This window comes from Corvus kubaryi, unplaced genomic scaffold, assembly GCF_017639235.1.
Source record: "Corvus kubaryi isolate FWS band 111438036 unplaced genomic scaffold, C.kubaryi_AGA036_p1.0 76, whole genome shotgun sequence".
NCBI classification, from domain to species: Eukaryota; Metazoa; Chordata; class Aves; order Passeriformes; family Corvidae; genus Corvus; species Corvus kubaryi.
The window spans coordinates 7,608,493-7,628,570 of NW_024582063.1; the positions used below are offsets into that span (position 1 = coordinate 7,608,493).

At 38.5% G+C, this 20,078-nt stretch overlaps 1 protein-coding gene across 6 annotated transcripts in view; it reads left to right on the plus strand.

Annotated features, from left to right (window-relative positions):
• ESRRG (estrogen related receptor gamma) overlaps window positions 1-20,078 on the plus strand; it is a 342,923-nt gene that overhangs the window by 292,583 nt on the left and 30,262 nt on the right. For all 6 annotated transcript variants that reach the window (XM_042051853.1, XM_042051852.1, XM_042051850.1 and 3 more), the window contains one exon: window positions 2,367-2,528. In XM_042051853.1, coding sequence (XP_041907787.1) covers window positions 2,367-2,528 — 162 coding nt within the window. The remainder of the gene's footprint in view (window positions 1-2,366; window positions 2,529-20,078) is intronic.

Consider the following 20,078-nt stretch of genomic DNA (forward strand, 5'->3'; position numbering starts at 1 on the left):
GATAGTTTGTGCATAACAAAGGCACAGGAATGAAAATTGGGTTCTATTGATTCTAATTAAGGAAACATTAAATAAGATTTACCTAGAAACAGTGCTCATGGCTATTCAATTTCCTGAGTGATGGAGTTTTCTGAGTACATTCAGGATTTTCCTATGTTCTGTGCTAATGCATGTGCCAATACATGTAGCTTTTTCCCCCTATAAGGGAAGAGCAGATGTTGGGAAGATCTTACCTACACCTGCTTCTGATCTCTATTGTATTTTCCAGCTTCATTGTGAAATTTAATGGCCTGCCTGTAGATCTTATTGATGGCAAAAATAAAAAGGATTTGAGATTTTGCAAATCCTAGTCAAAATACACAATATTCCTAAATCATCTACAGAATGCCATTGGTGAGGAACCTCATACAAGAATGAAAGTGGTTCTTTGGCCATTTCTTATGCTGCAGGGGAAAAACCCCAGAACTTGGGGATGAGGGTCCTTCTTCATTCATTTCTCATGGATTAAAAACCCAAAAAGTAGAAGTCCTCAGCTGCGTATGCTTGGATGTTGACAAACTGTTAATTAATTTATCCTATTTTCCTAACCAGTTAAAAATATTGGAATTTGGGAAGAAATAATGTTATCTTTTCTTACTTACATGTTTTCTGTGCAAAATTGAACAGGTTATGAAGAGACTGTTTAAAAAATAAAAAAAGGTGCAAAGGCTGTTTGCCAGTATAAGTTAAAACTACCATCTGTCATTTTAAAATAAGAATAGAATTCCTCATTAATCAGTTTGATAATCAGTAGGCTACTGAGATCAAGAATTGCATCAGTTGGCGTAGTTCCTATGGTTCATATAAAGCCATGAATATGTCCCCTTGTAATAAAACATGCTTGATACGATGGTTTCCAGTTGGCTCTTGCACTTACTATATGAAGGACTAACATATATCACAGCTTCTGACACACATATTTGGAATAAGGCAAAAATTGTAGAGACAGTAGATCAGAATCAAGAAGTCTCTGTCACTAAAGAGCAATAAAGTATCAGAAATCTGAATTGAGTATTTTATGGAAATACGTCATGGACTAGTAGGGATCCTCTCTGACACTGCTGGGCAAACACATCCCAGTCAGCTTCCATTGCAGGAAGACAGTGCAGTCTGTCCTGTGACTTACATGCGGATGGGGAAAATTATACTAATTCTGGCAGCATTCTCTGCACTCAGAAAATACTTGGTGTCTTCTCATGGTGGAATCCCATTTATATCAAGCCCTATAATAACTTTTGATCTGACTGAAGGGAACAGATTAATGTAAAATCACAAAGGGTGCCATTTGGGCTTTAAATTCTGATGGTGCATTTGAGGTCAAAAGATGTACCTATCAGGGAAAGTAAAATATAAATATATTGGGAAGTATAGTAATGTACCCTGTATTAGGAGGCTTAATGAATTAGTCCTTTTCCCATTTTTCAGTTCTGCTTTCTCAGAGTAATAAATCAGGCGCCTGTATAGAGATAAAATATTTCCATTGTGCCTTCACATGGATATAGTGCACATTTTATGTTTATCCTACTTACAGAATAGCAACACCGTATTGTAAGTCTTGCAAGTTCTTTTATTCTTATTTCCTCTCAGCACTTTTCCATATAACTTAATTGATTATTCCAAATAGATTTCACAAGTCATCTGAATGAAAAAGTAAATATTTAACCCATGAATGAAAATGCTACATAGATAAAAATAAGCAGTGTGTGACTATGATAAAGTATCATTCTTTGCACAAAACCAGTTTTCAGAGGTAGAGTTTGCATACTTTCATACTTTGCTTAGTTTTACACTCTTTATTCTCTTTGATTTTGTTTTTTTCCTGTTTAGAAATGAGGAGATCATGAGTCTGGTTTTGTACATAAAGAATGGTAGCTGGGGTCACTGACAGAAGTTACAGATTTCAGTGATTGACTAAGTGCATGTGGTATTTACTCACTCAAAAATACCCCTGCCTTTAAGGGGTGGGGTGGGTTGCAGGTAATTAGATAAAGGCAAAACCTACCTATTTGCACAGTCCCAAATACATTATAATGCATTAATCTTTTCCTATAAAGTTTGTACTCTGGTAATAAAAGGGGGTCATGTATTTTTATGTTCCATTAAATTTATTATGTTAAGAACATACATGTCTGGCTTGATAAACACTGTTAATGGATCATATCTGTTTGTGCTGTAACCACTTGTAGAAGGCCATGAAGTTACAATATGGTGTAATTAGGTTCAGTGTCTTAAGACAAGCTCTTGTGCACTTTGAAATCTGAGCCATCTGTTTGCAATGTAGAATGATGCTGCTGGTGATCTTGTAATGTTCTGGACCATTTTTACAGATAACAAGATTGTCTCCCATTTGCTGGTGGCTGAACCAGAGAAGATCTATGCTATGCCTGACCCCACTGTTCCAGACAGTGACATCAAAGCACTTACCACTCTTTGTGACCTGGCAGACAGAGAACTGGTGGTGATCATTGGATGGGCTAAGCATATTCCAGGTATATACAGTATTTATTACAAATAGACAACATACAGAAATCATCGCATGGGTTATTCTGTGCTGGCAAAAAATAATATTTTTTTCTCTCCCTACGATGCTTAAAGTTTTCCTAAGGCTCCAGAATATTCCCACAGAACATAGTTTAGATGAACATGTATCTTACCTTGGAGGTAGTGGTGCTGTTGCTGCAAGTGTTACCATGTTAATGAGTTTTAGATGCTGCTTAGACAATTTTTTTTTTTCATGTATTGCTTTTATTAAGGTAAACTTCCCTTGCTATCCAGAGCATTAGCCTGGTATAAAGGGTCATATAAGTCCTCTCCTCTGTAGTCATCTGATTCAGCAGTATTTGAATGTAAGTCTTGCTCCTCTGTTACATAAATGCAGCACTACTGACCACAGGAGGCGAAAAAATTCAGTTATATTTTGGCAAGGCACAGAGGAATTGTTCTCTTCATTGATCGATCTAGTGTGAGAACTGAATTGTACCAGCAATTCAGTAGAAAGAACTGAATTGTCCCAAAAAGTCTCCTCTTACAACTTAGTATTTCCTTGGTCTGCATGGAATGGATTGCAGTCTGTGTCACATAAATGCACTGATATTATAAAAGCTGACTGGCACTCTTATTAGCAAGAAAAATGGGGGTCATCAAAAGCAGTTTCTCAGAAGATTAGCAATTCCTTCAGATAACATTTCAGGTGTATTTTTCCCCCTCCCCAGTGCTGAGGTGTTTGTTCTTGCTCTGTGAGATAGCAGATGAACTTACAGAAGTCTCCAGGGTTCTCAGTCTGTCACCTTTCACAAATGGTAAAGTCACACAAAAAAAGGTCAGCTTTTTCTCTTGTTTCTTAAGGTATTTTTCTAGTCCAGCAGATGAGTGAGCATGTTGGTGTGTTTTCATCAGCTCATTAGTTTTCTAATTTTGATAGTGGAGCCTTATTAAGCATGAGAGTGGATAACCTTTAATTCCTCAGAGTAATACGTCATTCTCATTTTAGATGTGATTTTGGAACTCCTTAATAGTAGAATAAATAATCCAGTCAGCTGTTTGTTTATCAGAGTTAAATGTATTTTCTTTCTAATTTCAAAAGAAATTGCAAAGAAATATTTCTGCTGTTTGTTTCTTTTTTTTCTGTTGTGCTAACCAGTTCTTCTGGGTCATCTTAGATAAATATAAACACAATATATGTATAAAAAGCAAAGTGAAGAATAATTTGTACCTTTATGAAGTGTTTTTTTGGTCACTTCAGAGGAAAGACAACAGCCTACAGACACTAAAATAGTCAGTTGGAATTTAGTCATTCTCTGTGCCACAACCGGTGTATAAACAAGCTCTTGTATCACAAGCAATGTTTTTCTGGTACAGTTAACTTATTTCTGTCTCCTTAAACTAGTTTGTCTTTATGCTTTGAATGCTACAGTAATTTCTTTAATCAAATTGATGGAAGTCCCTTTCCCAGCCCACACTGAAACCAATTTATTGGTCATGATACGCCGGCTATGTTGCTAACAGTCGTAACGAACTGTCAGGCAATATCGCAGTGCAGCTAATTTGAAGTCATTAGGTGTGCAGCGTTCAGGCAACAATTTGTTACAGTGGTTAGGAACACAGCTGACATTTCTGAATGGCTTTGTTCAGAGCAGTTCTAGATGAGCCCAAGCAAATTGTAAACTAATTTAAACATCACTCTGTATTATAGTAGCTACTTTGTCTTACATTGGTTGCTAATAAAGCACCCCAAATTAAGTCAAAATGAGTTAAGTAGGTGAGTTTGAGTTTCGTCTTTGGAAGATACCTAGATCACCTTAACCAAAATAGAGTAGCTCTCAAAGAAGTCAGTCATGCTCCGTAGCAGTTGCAGGAGAACTTTTGTCAGTCTGATTTGTGAATATGCTATATAGCTTGGATTTGGCTGGAGGGATGGGAAGAGCAGAGGGATGAGACTAAGCAGCCTTTAAAATTATGGCTTTGGTTAGTGTGGAGAAGGTATTGGATGCTGTAAGCTGGCCTTGAAAATTTAAAGTCTGCGATCTAAACCACTTGAGGAACTTACCTGCCACAAGACAGCATTTTAGTACAAAGTAAACTCAAACCATACCTACAGCGGTAAAGCCACCCTAGGGAATTGTACTTACCTGATTTAATTTACAAATGAGAATTCAAAAAAACCCCAGGAAATAAAGGCAATCTTTTTATAAGCCTTCAGGTAACAGAGGACAGTGATAAAATCTGTGCTTGTTGTCTGGCATTTGATCACAAAAATCAAAATGCAAAAGGGCTGGACATGCTAAAGGGCAATTATGTTGGCTTGGTTTTGAGTGTTGGAGTGTGGCTCCGCTCGGACTGCCTACGCTCAGCTAATGTCTGGCACAAAACAACCTCTGGAAGAGCCTGGATTGGTGCTGCCTGTTTGCTAAGCTAACAAATGTTACTGTAGGCAGAAGCATGACAGGATGGGCAAAAGGATGAATTAGGAAAGGGGTGCAAATTGCATAAAAGTTCACTGCAGCTTGGTGGACTAAGTAAACCCTTGGTGTAAATCTCGTAGAGTCGATTAATTATACCAGTAGTGAATTTGTGCCTAGCACAGCAAAGCAGCAATCAGCAAATCTTTCTTTACTATAGTGATTTCTTAAGGTTCAGTGTAATTAAAGGCCCTTATATATCAGGTGCTTAATAACTAATAAAGATCTCAGCTCTAAAGCATTGCAAAGTAAAATTTGTCTTTGTGGAGGAAGCCGAAGCAATGTTTTTGCTCTTCTGAAAAAAAGTCTTTTAATAGGATTATCTACGAAAAGGTAACAATGCAATATTCATTCTGCCCTGGCCAACCGTTTCCCATTTCAGTCATAGACTAAAAAATGTTTTCAAATTGCACAAAGTTCAAGTCCTTTCATAAAATCATTAGTATTTTTGTGGTATTGGAAATATTTCAATAGTTGCTTTTATTGAACAAAAAGTCTATACCATCTACAAAAGGAAATATTGAAAGAAAAATGTATATGGAAAGGCTTTATCAGTAAATAGAATTAGTCTCCTTGCATTTATAAATCAAATAAATGGAGAGTGTGTTGTTATGAAACATGACCATGTCTTATCTGAAGAAGAAAAAGATCACAATGGCATTAGGAAATGCTTGACTTTAGTTAGAGAAGCGTAAGGGCACAAGAACAGATGATGGTGCCCTAATAGCCCTTTTTAAGAATGACAGGGCCCCGCCATTAGCATCCTTTTATATCCTTGGAAATTGCTCATGCCTCGCTTTTATGGTTCCTATCTGCCTGACTCTTTTTTATTTCTCTTTCAATTTCATCCGCGCTCGGATAAGCGCATGCTAACACAATATGATTGAGCTGTAAAATGGAACGCTGTCGCCTCTAATCTCTTTTATGTAGATATGGAGGTACTTCCCCACTCCACTTCATTCTCTCTCCATTGTTGGCCTTTTTAGAATGTGTTGCCGAGTAATGGAGGCTCAGTCAAATATTAGAGCTAGGTTTCACAGGGTGTGATAAGAAGATTATCAGGCCAGCAGTCAGATCTATTGTTGTTCTTTGTGTCAGATTAAAATATTCTGATGTACTGTAACTTTGTTAGTAAAATACTGAAGGTGCTTAGGGAAGAGCCTGATGCTGCTTGGTCTCCTGCCTGGTGAGACAAAACTACTAACTGACCTAAATAAATTGTAAATATATTAGGAAGCCTCTGCAAGACTTATTTTATTTTATTTTATTTTATTTCATTTCATTTCATTTCACTTTATTTTACTTTATTTTACTTTATTTATCTTTTACATAAGGAAGCCTTTCTTAATTCAGTATTTTCTGGTAGTTGAGTTTCCTCCCCATCACATTGTATTTTGGGGTGTTTCCATTTCATTGGTTGCATTATATTAATTGAACTTTCTCTGTAGAGGGTGGCTTTCTGCTGATACCTACTCACAGTAACAGAGTTGTTTCGGCACGATTTTTGTAACTCTCTCATTGACATTCACCAAAATGTGCAACATTCTTTCATATTAAGTGGAGGCAGCAAACATTAAGCTCTTAAAAATGTGCATAACAGGAAGCTAAAGACAAAACGTTCTCTACAAAATTTGCATGCATGAAAAAACATAAACCAGACCATAGAAATCAACTTTTTGCACTTAAGATGAAAAAACTGTTTGGAAACAGTAAATCAGACTAATACATCAAAAATAACTAGTTATATTATTTAGTAAAATAAGCCTGCTTGTCTTCAACTGTTTTTTTAGCAGAACAGTGTTCAGGGAAGGGAATATTAGAAATTGATACTGCCACTGGTGCTAATATTTTTAAAAAAAGTGGGGAAAAAGGGCATTATTTTAATGTAACAAATACAAGGATGTTCTGACTATTTTGCTGTTAATGTTTTGTGAAACACTGTTGTTCCAGCATACTCTTTGTGGAGGACAATATTTAAGCTTTCCTTTCCAAAGCAGCTCTCAGGGGTGTAGTTTGACATTCTAATACTTGAACAAGAATGTGATTTGCTGCAGAGTTGTCATTTCTAAAATGCCCTTTTCTCACCATGTGTTTCAGAAGTACCACCTCATGTAGGTAAAAGTGCAGAAAAAAGTTTACCACAATGACTTCTGTGGATTGTTACTGGGGCAGCCCGTAGAGAATCTCAGCTCTGCAAGGGGGACAGGTGTCTTCCTGTATGTATGTCTGTACCATGCTGCCTGCTGGTGTAAAGTTTGTTCTTTGTGCTCAGCCTTCTCTAGTCTCTTGTGCTGCTAGCTGGATTTAGGGCCATTTCAGATGCAGTCCTGCAGCTTCTGAGAGCACCCCATCACATGCTGCCTGTCCCTCCACAGACAGCTGGACATGTAAATGTGGTGTTCTCTGCTCATGTGACATGGAATGGAGTATGAGTTGTGAGGTGCTAAGAGGTTGGCAGTAATAATAACTTGAGCCTCCCGGGGAATCAGGACATCCTGCCCTTTCTCAGTGTGCTAACTGGGACACTTTATCAAAAGCCTGGTATCTGCCCTTCTTTAACTCCTTCTACAAACATGCTTTAAGTACAGAAACCAGACCTGCTCTTCCTATGAGGGAAACGTTCTTGAACTCACAGCTTGTGTGACATGTGATCTAAGGCAGACCATTCCCTGGGCCTTGAGGGTAGAGATTTCAGCCAAGAGGTTTCTCAAAAACTAATGACTTCCTTGACCTCTGTCACTGAATTGTACAATATGGGAAATCAGCAATTGGCAGCCGGTTTTATTTTTGAGCATTAGCATGGATGGACCACCCGACACTGCCGGGGTTTAGATCACCATGTTGATTTGGGTTTCTCTTAAGCAGAATGGAACAGCAGTGTGCCTAAAACGCCAGCAGTTCATCTGTCCTGTCATTTGAAGTGCTAGGAACGGTGGCAATTTTCATTTTTTTTATATTGTGAAGGTAGTATCACAGAGAGGGCTTAAGTGATTTTGCAAGGCAGGGAGGAGGAGGTAGGATAATGCATGGAATAAACACGTCCACAAGTCTCCTAGCATTTTCAAAACAAAGCAAGGGTCTGTACTGTGGCAAAAGGTAGTAACCAAAGGATCTGTTTGGGCTTTTAAAAATTTCAGCTGATTTCAGTACAAAAGAGTAGTGGCTTTGTGTACAACTAGAGATGCATACACTCCTAGTGTGTCTGCAAGTTCCAGTTCAGAACTGAGAGAGACAGCACTGGAGAAGTGAGAAGGTTTCTAATAATGCTAGACATAGATGTCCTGGGGTAATAAAAGCACTTTGGTTTCCAGGTTAGTCACTTCTGGCATTTTTTTACTTGCATTAAATTAACCAAGGGGGGGAAAAAAATAATCCCAAACATATAAACATCTCACCACCTGCAAATTATATGTGAATATAAAATAAATGTGCAGTACAACTCAAAAAAGCAGCTGAAACTCTTGCCAGTTATAACTTCAAAATCTCTACCTATTTGTTGAAAAAGCTAGTTTAAGAGTAATCATCACCAAAATCATAACAAAGTAAAAAAATGGAATTAGCAGGTAACAAAAGAACTCAGCTCAATTTTTATCTTTTAACATAGCGGGAGTTTTTAGGACAAAAAGTCCCTTATTTAAAAATATCCTCTTCTCTCAAGATCAAAATTAAACAGTGACTCTAAGTCTCTCTTAAGTTCACCTTTTATTCATGTACAAGTACTTGCTTTTTCATTCTGAGTGACTAAGTGACTGTCTGCCTTTTTTTTGTTTGGTTGCCTTTTTTTTTTTTTTTTTTTTTTTCTTTTTGAGTCAGTCCTCTCCCTCCACCCATGCCCCCAACATTCACACTACACTGTCTGGCTGTTGCACTTTTTTTTTTTTCCCAGTGTCCCCCTTTATCTGCCTCAACCAATCTCCAAATGAATGCATGTCTATCATGGCCTTAGCTTTGACACTCTGGATATATTGATTAATAGTTGCCCTAAGCTCCTTTTAGCAAATCAAATTTTCACTTTTAGCAAGGATTTCGCCTCTGATTTATTCAGCAAAGTGAAATGCACTAAATTGACTTTGACATTCAGGGAAAATGGCTGAAAAACAAAGAGGGGAGGAAAGAGATATAAATTGTGTGGCAGCTGGAGACTTCAAGCATAAAAGAGGCCGTTTTCTATAGAATATCACTGGTTAATTTGGAAACATGCATTTAAGCAGGAGTATAAATTATTTTCTTAAAATTAGATGTTTTTTAGACTGAGGATTTGGGATATAATAAGGTTTACTTAGAAAAATGCAATATATTCAACCCAAATTCATCACTTGCTAATCATGGTGCAAGTGTAGGATCCACTTTTGTTGCCACTAATAATTATTATGTTAAACGAGAGACAAAGAGGTTTCTGAGTAGTTTTATAATGAGGTGCTAAATTGGTAAATATCTTCCTACCATTGCATTATGTTGTTCACTCCTGTGGCCCTTTAAAAATAAGAAATGATTAATAAAAAGAGAGCAAATCAACAGTAATGAATGCCAGTGCTTTTCATTTTCTTTCTATAAACAAAAACCGGCTAGTTTCTGAGTCTTAAATGCAAAAGCATGAAAAGATGTAGCAGCCATTTGCTATTATTCTTCCAGCAAAATCAAGTGTTGTATTACCCCGGGTGACTTGCAGACTGAGTTAGAGATCCTGCTTCCTTGCTCACTGATGTTGTATCACTGAAGTACCAGGAGGCTGCAAATGCCCCCTTGCATATTTGCAAGTTTTCAAATGCACTGCAAAATGGAATAAAGAAGAGGTGAAAAGAATGAGAAAAATTATTATTCTGTTCCATTAGCAGATCTAGATGTTTTTGAGGGGAGTGTACAAATATGCGAACTAAAACTGCAGGAAATTGTTTGGGCTTGTTCCATGGTCAGATACTACAACAAAAATTTTTTTTAAATTACGTATCATAGTTTGTTCAGTTAATCTATAGAGACAGACCAGGAGCCTTTGGTAGGATCAGTTGTCATGGGTGTACAAGTCAAATGTGCTGTGCCAGCCTCTGTTGTTTAAGGATCTGGCCCTGGAGGGATAAATCCCCATCAGTAGTCAGTGTATCAGTGGGAGCTGAGAGTTTCCTTTGTCCCCCTGTGTGTACTCACCACCTCAGGACTCTGCAGCACTGTGCAGAATCGAGGTCTAAGCAAGTATTTCCACTCAGGGGACAACAATACTCACTTTTGTACCCACTTCTTGTGTGACAAACGGGTTTACTAGATTAGGTCTGTGTAAATTGCGGATGACTCAGTAGCAGTTTTCCTTCTTCTAAGCCAACAAGGAATTAATCTTATTACCAGAGGGTAAGAAGTCTAAATGTATCTTAACCTTTTTAATTTTACTGTAATCTCCATTCTCTTTTTTTTTTTTTTTTTTGGAAGCAAGCTGGATGTGAGGCTGCAGTAATAATGGCCTTTTGCAAGTGGGACAGCATCTGGAGTGCCATACCTGACATAGCTGGGCACATGAGATTTTCAGGCATGTGACTATTCCATCATTCCAACATCACTCCCCCATAATATAGCTCAACCTTATTAAAAGACCACCAGTTAAGAGCACACTTGTATGAAAGAATTGAAACTTCTGAAATAGGCTTTGTGGGGGTGTCCTTTCCCAAACTTCCCCAAACTGTACAGTTCATACCTCAAGGATGGCCAGCTTCTTATGAGTAATGCATGGCTGCAAGGCAGGAAGATGCCTTGCTCAGAAACAGAGGAAGAAAGTTGGAACAAATCTTGACGTTATTCCTTAGCTGAGGAATTCGCAGAAGAGGCAGATGCAGCAGAACTGAGCCTGTCATTCATTTTCACTAAGTATCACTTTTGTATTTACAGGACTCCTCTCCTCTAGAAAAATAAGGCTTTTTTTAACCAGATTCGCAGTTTAAAGAACATCCAAACGAAAAGGGGTTTTTTCAGTTTTAAAATTCCTGAAAGCTTTGTTGGAGATAAGATGATCAGTGTTATATGTCATTTAAATTGCTCTCTGAAAGGATTGTGGCAGACACTGGGAATGCAGAAGTAAAATTAGAGCAACATAGCCCTCTTATGATAACTATTTAGGCCATTTTAAACTAAACATTTGACTTGCTCATCTAACTAAGCCTCCAACAAAAATATATTTACTTTGTTCTGGGTGGGGAAGAAAAGAGCACCTTCTCAGTCATACATGTTGATACTGTAAATCCAGGATGGGAGGAGGGAGGGGGGAAAGAGCCAGTTGCTTAGGTTGGATTTAGAGCAGACAGGTCTCCACCTGTATGACTGGGTCAGAGACACAGGATGGTCTAGTTTCCTAAAGTCAGCTGAGACCAGTTAAATCCTGTAATTCTAAGAATGCCTCTACTTTCTCCCTGGATAAGTTCAGCTTCACACCTGCTTAACCTACATTAGAATAGGATTAATTACCTGAATTGCAGTGCCCCCTTAGCCAGTCAGCACGTTTCTGGCAGGGCACATGGTGACCTGGGTCTGGTTATATATAGTGTATGAATAACAGGGGAGCACCTGGGCTGTAATGGCAGGGCTCAGTCTAGTCTGATAAAAGAATCAGCAGTTGTTAAAAAATGAGTCTGCAGTAATCACCTTCTGCAGCAGCTGGATCATACAAGGGCTTTATGAACTCATGTCTTCATTGGTAGTAAGCTTTTTTTGTGGGGCAATGCTCAATTTGTGCACACACATACGTATAGGCATGTATGTGTGTGCAGAAAGAATCCTAGGAAACACAGAATCCAAAGAATGCGAGTACTGGATGCCCCTGTATTTAATTACTTGGAAAGGAGCACTTGACTGTAACTTTTGAGTCAGTGTTCCATGTTACTTTAATTCATCATCTCCAAGTTTATTACTGCAGAGCAGGCAGTATTAAAATATTTTGGTAATTCTTCATGCAAGAAAACACACCACCTTCCTTTCATTTAAAAACGTGTTCTGGAAAGTTCTCTGAGAGTATGTTGGTCTGGCTGAGGTATTTTCCCCGCCAAACTCCTGAGGCACATATTATAGACCAGTGGAAATTTCACAGTATAGCTCTGACCCTTCTCCCCAAGATGTTTTCATCTGCCATGTTGTGCACCATCAGTTTCAATCATCTGCATTAACAGCTGAGGTGAAATCAAATACTGAAATGAGATGCAACTGCAGATACAGAAGGCTCCAAGTTCAATGGAAATGGCACTTGCAGAGTAGAGTCATCTCGCTTAGCAAGTCCTGACATGTTCTGCATGAGAACACTGGAGCAGAGAGTTGTGGTGAGGGTGGAGAAGAGGCGGGGGCAAATCTGCAGTTTTCTTGCATCCTGCTGTTGGAGATTAAGGGGGAACAGTTTAGCAGATAATGACTGCTGCTCATACATTTTTTCAAAGAAGTTGCACTTCTGGCATAAGTATCTCGTGACACTGGCAGGCTGCAGCGTGCATTTCTAGCCAGAGATTTCTTCTGGCTATGCTTTAGCATCATGCCTGCCTTGCTGAGCAGGCATTAGACTCCTAACTTGCTATGGTTCTAGCTATATCTGGTAACTGTGAGCCATGTGTCTTTCATTAATTAACTGTGCTTGCAGTGAGAAGAATTTAGAGTCCTTCCCTGTATCAGTCTCTTGTAGAAAGCCATTCTACCCTGTGATCCGTTCTTCAATTTTCACTACTTTTCAGGGATAAAGTTAACTGTTGGGTGGATTCAGGAGCAGGTTGCTTAGTGTCAGTGAATCTTCAGCTACAGATATAACATGCAAAATGCATTGTGAATTCCAGATTATCTTCATTCAGTGAGATTATAGGAGTGAATCTTGAAGAGTTTCTTTGTGTTTCGAGTTACTTGAACATTTTCCAGACCCCATTAATGAGTTGTGCTGAATGCTTTGCTGAATATATTCAACCCAAATTTGGAGTTTGCAGGATTGTGCCTGGCACATCAGTGGTGATGGGTAATTTATTGTGTTCTGTAATCCTCCTGTGAAGGACGCCATGGCCTCTCTAATCAAAAGGCCACTGGGAAACAGGGTGCTCCAGACAGGCAGTGCAGATAGGGCTGGGAACAAGCAGGGCACATGCTGTGTAGGATTATTCCTGCTTCCTTTGTAGCATAAACCTACAGAGGGCAGTGTTTGACAGGAGGCTTAGGTGGGCATTTCAGGAGGTAAAGTCAAGAAAAGAGGCTGTTGACAAGGAACATTTGCATGTTCATAACCAGCAGCATGATAATCAGCCAGCATCAATGACAGACATACAATCTTTCAGAAAACCAGCTCGGAGGAAAAAAAAAGTACACCTAAAACCAGCTTGTGACAGGATGATGGGAACACAGGCTGCCATGGGTCTCCTGAGTTCCAGTGCTGCAGCCAACACAGATGAACTCGAATTTGCCATTGATAGCTGCACGGACAAGTGTACTGTCTCCATGGTAGAAAGTGGTAGCTATTTATATACTGAATGGCAATACTAAACAATTTAGGAGAAGCACTGAAGTGTGTCCTATCCAATTAAAAATGCAGTGAGAATTTTAGGTAGGCAAAATGTAATTATTTAATTGGAATTTGACCGGGATGCTTTTCCACTGTTAAAATAAGTATAAATTACATGAGCTATAAAACTTTAAATTATGAAAATATTTTGAGGTCTTTGAGCATGGTAATTGGAGCTATATATTCAACTTTGTTTTTAACCTGACACTTCATAATGGCTGTTCCCTAAAGCAAGGGTTTTTTTACATTATCGAATATCCCTTAGTGAAGCAAATTAGCAATCAGTCTGGAAAATATTTAAGTAGCACAATCACATTATTTACACAGGCATTGTGCAGCGTTCTCTGTGTTCCCAAATATATGTAGGATCACTTCCTCAGCTGTCAGTATTCACGCTCAAACCTCTCTCTTTAGTAAAGCTTTATATGAAAATCTATTTAGGCCAATAGAAAGACTTGCCTTGATTTCACTGCTTTGGATCAATCCCTAAATATGCAGGTCACAATCTGAAACCTGTATGGACCTCAGAGCTTTATTGTTTGCCTTCTCCTTGAATTACCACCTTTGTGTAAATGGAGGGGGACTTTGTGCAATTCCTTGCACAAAGCTTTTTTTTCTTTTAATTTTTTTTTATTATTACTATTAATGAGAAAGAATCCTACTGTGGAGAATTAGGGTCATTTACTTTAAGCTGAGTGAGAGTCTGCTCTTTTCTAGAACCATATTTCAGTTCTCACAGGAACATCAGCATCTGGCCAGAATACAATGTTTGCTGCAACAGAAACCCTGCATTTAATATTTGGAATAATTTTAAATCAACATCCAGCATACCCCTGGAAGTAGGTTCTCTGATGCTGCGGCCACAGTCAGTGATTCCAGTTGCTTGAATTGTGTTATCCAAAATATACTCTGCAGTTAACTTTCCATCAGGTTGAGGAATTCCAGGTATTTATTCTGTAAATTTTGTGCTTGTGGGGACTGTTCTCCTGGGGTTCCCTGAATTAGAGACACTTTTTATTTTTTTATGCCGTTTTTCCCGTTCTCATTCAGTAAAGGCTTTTTTTGTCATAGAGTTTTGCTCTTTGACTTTCTGCTCACTGCTTTTTAAGAACTGAAGGCACTGTAAGCCCTCTCCTGGTACTCCCATTGATACATTTGTACAGTGCTGAGGTACAGGCTCCATGTTACATCCATACTTGGCTCGTTATCCTCTTATCAAGCTCTTTGCATCCCTTTGTTTATTTGAGGAGACAGGAAGACTGTGTGAAGGCTGCTTAGTCAGGGATATCAGCGTTGTTGGCAGGGGAGTGATTGCCAGTTGAAAAACAAGGCATTATTGCTCATTTTTTCCCTCTTATTAGTTTGATTACATTTGCAAATCAAATCAATCCATCAGACATGATCAGGCCTCGTCCGCATTTTAAGGAATAGTAATCTCCGTCTAATAAGATGCAAATGTGTCACATCGGTAAGTAACCAATAAATCATCGTCTTGTCTTTGGCAATCATTAAATATCAGAACCAACAGTCAATTTTTAGTATTTTCAATTTGCGATATGCCGCTGGAATATAAAGATAGATGGACGTAATTACACAAACCAAACACTATTTCAGTTCATTCCAGACAGCAAATTTAGTGGAAGGTATAACTGGCTTGTCATCACACTACATTATTCCTGGCGGTTCATGCAAAGTTCACAGACAAGCTTCAAATGGACATTGCTTTTTTTACTTCCCTTAACAACATTCCCACTGCCACCACCAAACTTCAATAAATGACTTGAAATGCTGTAGGACATCACTTCCATCAGTGCACAAAAAGACACAGGAAGAGAAACATTACCCCTTTTCCTAGTGCAGGCACCTTGTGCCTGTGTAAGACTGAAGGCCGAAAGTTTCCTAATGCTTGCTGCATTCTTCCTCTCTCTTTCTCTTCCTTTCTTTGTAGACATTTTTAACTGAAATTTCAGTTTTTCCTCAGACAGAGTAAGTTTTTCACAATTTTTTCGAGTTACCTCAGGTTTAGTAATTACAAAACAAGCAAAGATAGAGAGTGAGAAGGATTGGCACACCAGCTTCCCTCCCTCTCTCTTCTTATCCCCATCTTTTAGAGGAGTGAAAATTCAAATTGTTTTTCTTTATCCTTTTTTTTTCAAATTGATTTGGGATTTGGGAAAATTGATTGCCTCATGTGCATCCCAGGCATTAATTGATACGTTTATTGTCTGATTTGTGATGTCTTGCTTTCCATTAATGACTCTATTTGTGTACAGCAATTTACATGCTTTTCAAGAGAAAAAGAGACATAAGATTACACCCTGGCTTCAGGATTGACAAAAATAAACCAAAACCTTGTCTTAAGCAGCATAGCTTTTACCTGGATATTTTTGACTGACTTAATAATATAGGGTACAGGCCCTAAAATTGCAGACCTGCAGGGAGACTACTAATTTCAACAGGAATTTGGGCCTGTTGGAAATGATATTATTGAGCCTTCTTACAGTGCTGAGTGACATGAGGGGGGGAGAGAGAGTGCAAAATACTGTCTCTCTGCTCCGACACAAGCAGAGCTATGCGGAAGTAAGAAAAGAGGATTTTGTAGGCTTGTGCTGACTTAGTGTAGGTTTCCAGCACACCAAAGTCAGACAGTGGGCTTACTGTGCTTGACCTTAAGAAACTTCTTGCCATGAGTTGTATGGCCTGGGTGGACCTGCTGCTGCAGCATCCTGTTAGTTGTGTTTGTTTCAGCTAACTTGCTTTGGGAAGCTGAATCTCAGGTGCTTTGGAGTGACCTGTGGAGAGATTCTTTAGCCCCCTCTGTGAGAAGATAGTTTTCACAGTAGCAGTTTGATTTGATTTGGTAACTGAATTAAATGGAAATTAGTGAAGAGGCTTTCTAGTGAGCACACCTACTTGCTTTGGGTTCCCCATCATGTTGAGCAAAGGGTGGGGAGAGTGGTTGTGAAAACGTGAGCAAGTAAGTCCTGGACAGACACTGCATGTTACTCATTCTTGGTATCAAAATTCTTGTTCTTTAATGAGGAGAAATTGCAAAGAAGTACTTGTAAGCTACACACAGCATTGATTCCACATGCCAGAGATTTAGACAACTTAAAATGTACCATCAATTAACAAACATTTCTTGTTATTTTGAAAAAAAAGATGTTATTACCTGTATATATCAATTTTTATCCTCAAACTGCTGTCAATCTCTAGCAGCTTTGTGAAGACAAGAGGTTTATGCCAGATCTAAATGAAGCAACTAAGTAATCGTAGCTCTTGTCTTAACAAAGTTAGAGCTTCCTGGCATTTTGCATCAATGTATTTCTGGATGTTCCATACCTCAGTTGCTAGACTGGTGCTGCCGAGTTGTCATGCAAAAGTCTCCCATTTTTGTAATCTCCAGAGACTCTGCTGAGGTAAAGCTGCACACAGAGGCCATGTGCCTAAGAAGCTCAGCACCAGAACCTTATGTTCTGTCTAACCATTTTACATACGACCGTGGTATGTTTAATTTGCTTTTCTATCACATCAATAATGGGTCTAATTGAAAAAACTGGCAGAACTACATACAGCCTAACTACCAGTGTGAGTGTTTTCAGGAAATCAGAGATGTTGCACAGCTACACAAGTGACACCTGTGTTAGTGCTGCACCTTTGCTACCGATGTGTACAGAAACAAACATTACTCAGGTGCAGCACCTGTACCAATTGATCACTCTGCTATCAGAATTAATCACCTGGCATTCAGCTCAGAGAATAAAATTTACATCTTAATGTGTGACGCTTATTCCAGCACGTACACACATGTACTACTAAAAATGATACCATTCACTCCTCTTGGAGAGTGTGCATCTATTTTTGTAGGCCTGGCAGGTCTTGTTCCTGATGTTAATTCCCAGACACTTGGGGTGGGTGCTACATCGAAACTCATACAGGACTGTGTAATAAAATAGATTGTGGTCCTGGAGTTGCATGTCTCATATCCTGTCCTCACTCTCGCAAGAGAAAGGGATTTTTGAGGATATTTAGTGCTTCGCAGAAAATAACCCATGTGAAGATAAATACATAAGTAAAGTTTGGCAGTGTACAAGATGGGATAGCCCAGCCATGGTGCAGGTGCATTGGCTGACAGTGTGGAGGAGCTTGTGTGTGAACAGAGCAAACTCCTACTGACAGGAGTGCTTGGTTACACAAAGTCTGGTCAACATCTGTGGGGCTGGTGCAAAGATCCAGGCCAGGTGCACCAACTGCAAGATGAGGATTCCAAAACGCTAATTTTAAAACGAAGAAATGAGGATTTCAGCTTTTATGTTTTGTATAATTGCAGAGCTTGTGGGGTTTTGAAATATGGCAAAGCCTTAGTCATTAGCATTGGGCAATCACTTTTGCTGTTCAAAGAAAAATAGTAGCAATAGAAAAGGTATTGTACATTGACACATGGAAATATAATGTTTTTCAGGGAAATTTTGTGGGGATTTTTTACTATGTGGCTAATTACATATTTACATGTAACGGCACTAGCAGAGCCATTACAGTCCATTGGGTAAATAAATAATATGCATTTTAAAACCATTTATAAATATGTATTTATTTGATGGACCAGAACGGGTTTTTGAAGTCATTCTCATCCTCTGAGTAAATAATATATGGATTGCTTTTAAAAATAAATATGTTTTTCTCCAATAGACATTCCAGGCAATTGAGTAAATAATATGCATTTTTCATATATTAAAAAAAAAAATACATACAAATGTATAGAAATCTGGCCTAAATATGTATCTTTCTGAGCAAAATGACTAGAAAGGTGTCAGGCTTAGCTTTGAAATTTCTGTTTAGAATTGTCAGTTTGTATCACAGCCTAGAGTAAATTAAATGTATTTTGTGCATTTTCATACATACAGTATAATATCAATGTCTGTTTACAGTTTTACAACACTGGTGCACTTGACTCAGTGCTATAAAGTCAGCACTATGTGGTCAAGGTCCTAGTTGTACTTTGTGTTCATCCTAATGCAATGCCAGACACATTCATTTTGTGGGCATAGTCCTGCATCCATAGAAATACATGGGGAAAAAATGGTCACCTTAGTAGGAGCCACCTCAAACTCCGTTGTATTGCTCAACTTTAACCAAAAAAAGGTCTGTAAAGTGTATTCGACGTTTCTGAAAAGTATATGAAATGGATGAAGGGATAAACTGGCTAAAATAGGTAGAAAAGGATGGAGCTCAACTTTAACACTTCCTCTTCATGCTCTTTTGGTCTATTTCTCACTCTTGGCTAGTGGGCAAAGTGTGAGAAAACATGAAGCTCCTTTTCTAAATATTTTAGCCAGTTTATCCCTTCATCCACTTCATATACTTTTTAGAAACGTTGAATATACTTTGTAGACTTTTTTTTTGTTAAAATATTTGTTGTTGTTTTCAGACATTAAATGAATAAAATAGCATAACAGCCCTGTTAATTTCTCTATATATATATATAGTATCTGTAGTTTGCACAGAAAGACTGTGAGACAGAGAGGGATTTTGTGACTCCATCAGAATTACAGAAACCCATAGTGGAAGATTTGGGAGACCAAATTCTTCCTCATATTCTTCCTTTATAAATGTACCTCATACTTCATTTATGCTTCTGACATCATCTGTGATACAGTCCTGAAAGCTCCTGATGTTAGTAAGTTATTTAGCTCTTTGACAGGGGTGTATTTGGCAAGTGCCAGCTATAAATGACTTGTGCCCTGTGCAGTCAGGATAGCTAAGCAGGGTTTTGACAGAACAGATGACAAAATTCTTACCCCTTTCCTTCTCAGATCACATAGATAGGGCACATAGCATCTATAAGGGAAGCCTACAGTGAATGTTGGTTAAAGAAGGATTAACAAGAAACAGACATTTGAAAGCAGATGTCTGGGACAAGAAGAAAGCCAAAGAAGCAAGAGATGATCCAGCAGTATTAGCACATGAAAGTTTTGATTTAGACCTCTCTAAGGGCACATACTTACAAAGTACAACTGTGTTTTCTGTGTAATCTCTAAAATTACTGACAAATGTGCCCAAATACCTGATGGTAGAGCCCAACACTTGGTGGGTGCAAGAATGTAGAAATAGGGTAAGGATTGCAAAATAAAGCCCAAGTCTAAGCTTTTGAGAGCAGTGAGAGCTGCACAGTTAAAAAAAGTGTAGTTAAATTGGTGTGCACCAGTTAAAGAGAGGGCATTGCTGGTGGCACTATAAATTGACGTATGGTGCCCAGAAAGAGTAAGAGGGTCTGACAGCAGAAGAATGCAAAGAAAAGGAGAAAAGCTGAAAGCAACAGTGAGGAAAACATGGTTACATCAAGTATCTCTGGGCATACTTAACACTTCGCTGTAAAGCGCAAAAGTAACTGAGATACTGTTGAGTGCCTGCCTGGTCATTATCAGTCATAGGTGTGCTGAGACAGAGTTGCAGGAGTATCTCATCATGCCGAACATGAAGGAAGAGAAGGAAGGTGGCGATATTAAAGATGATCTGGGGAAGGGTGTCTGTGCATTAAAAGATAGGAGACTTGAAATAAAACAGGAAAGGGCTGAGGGATA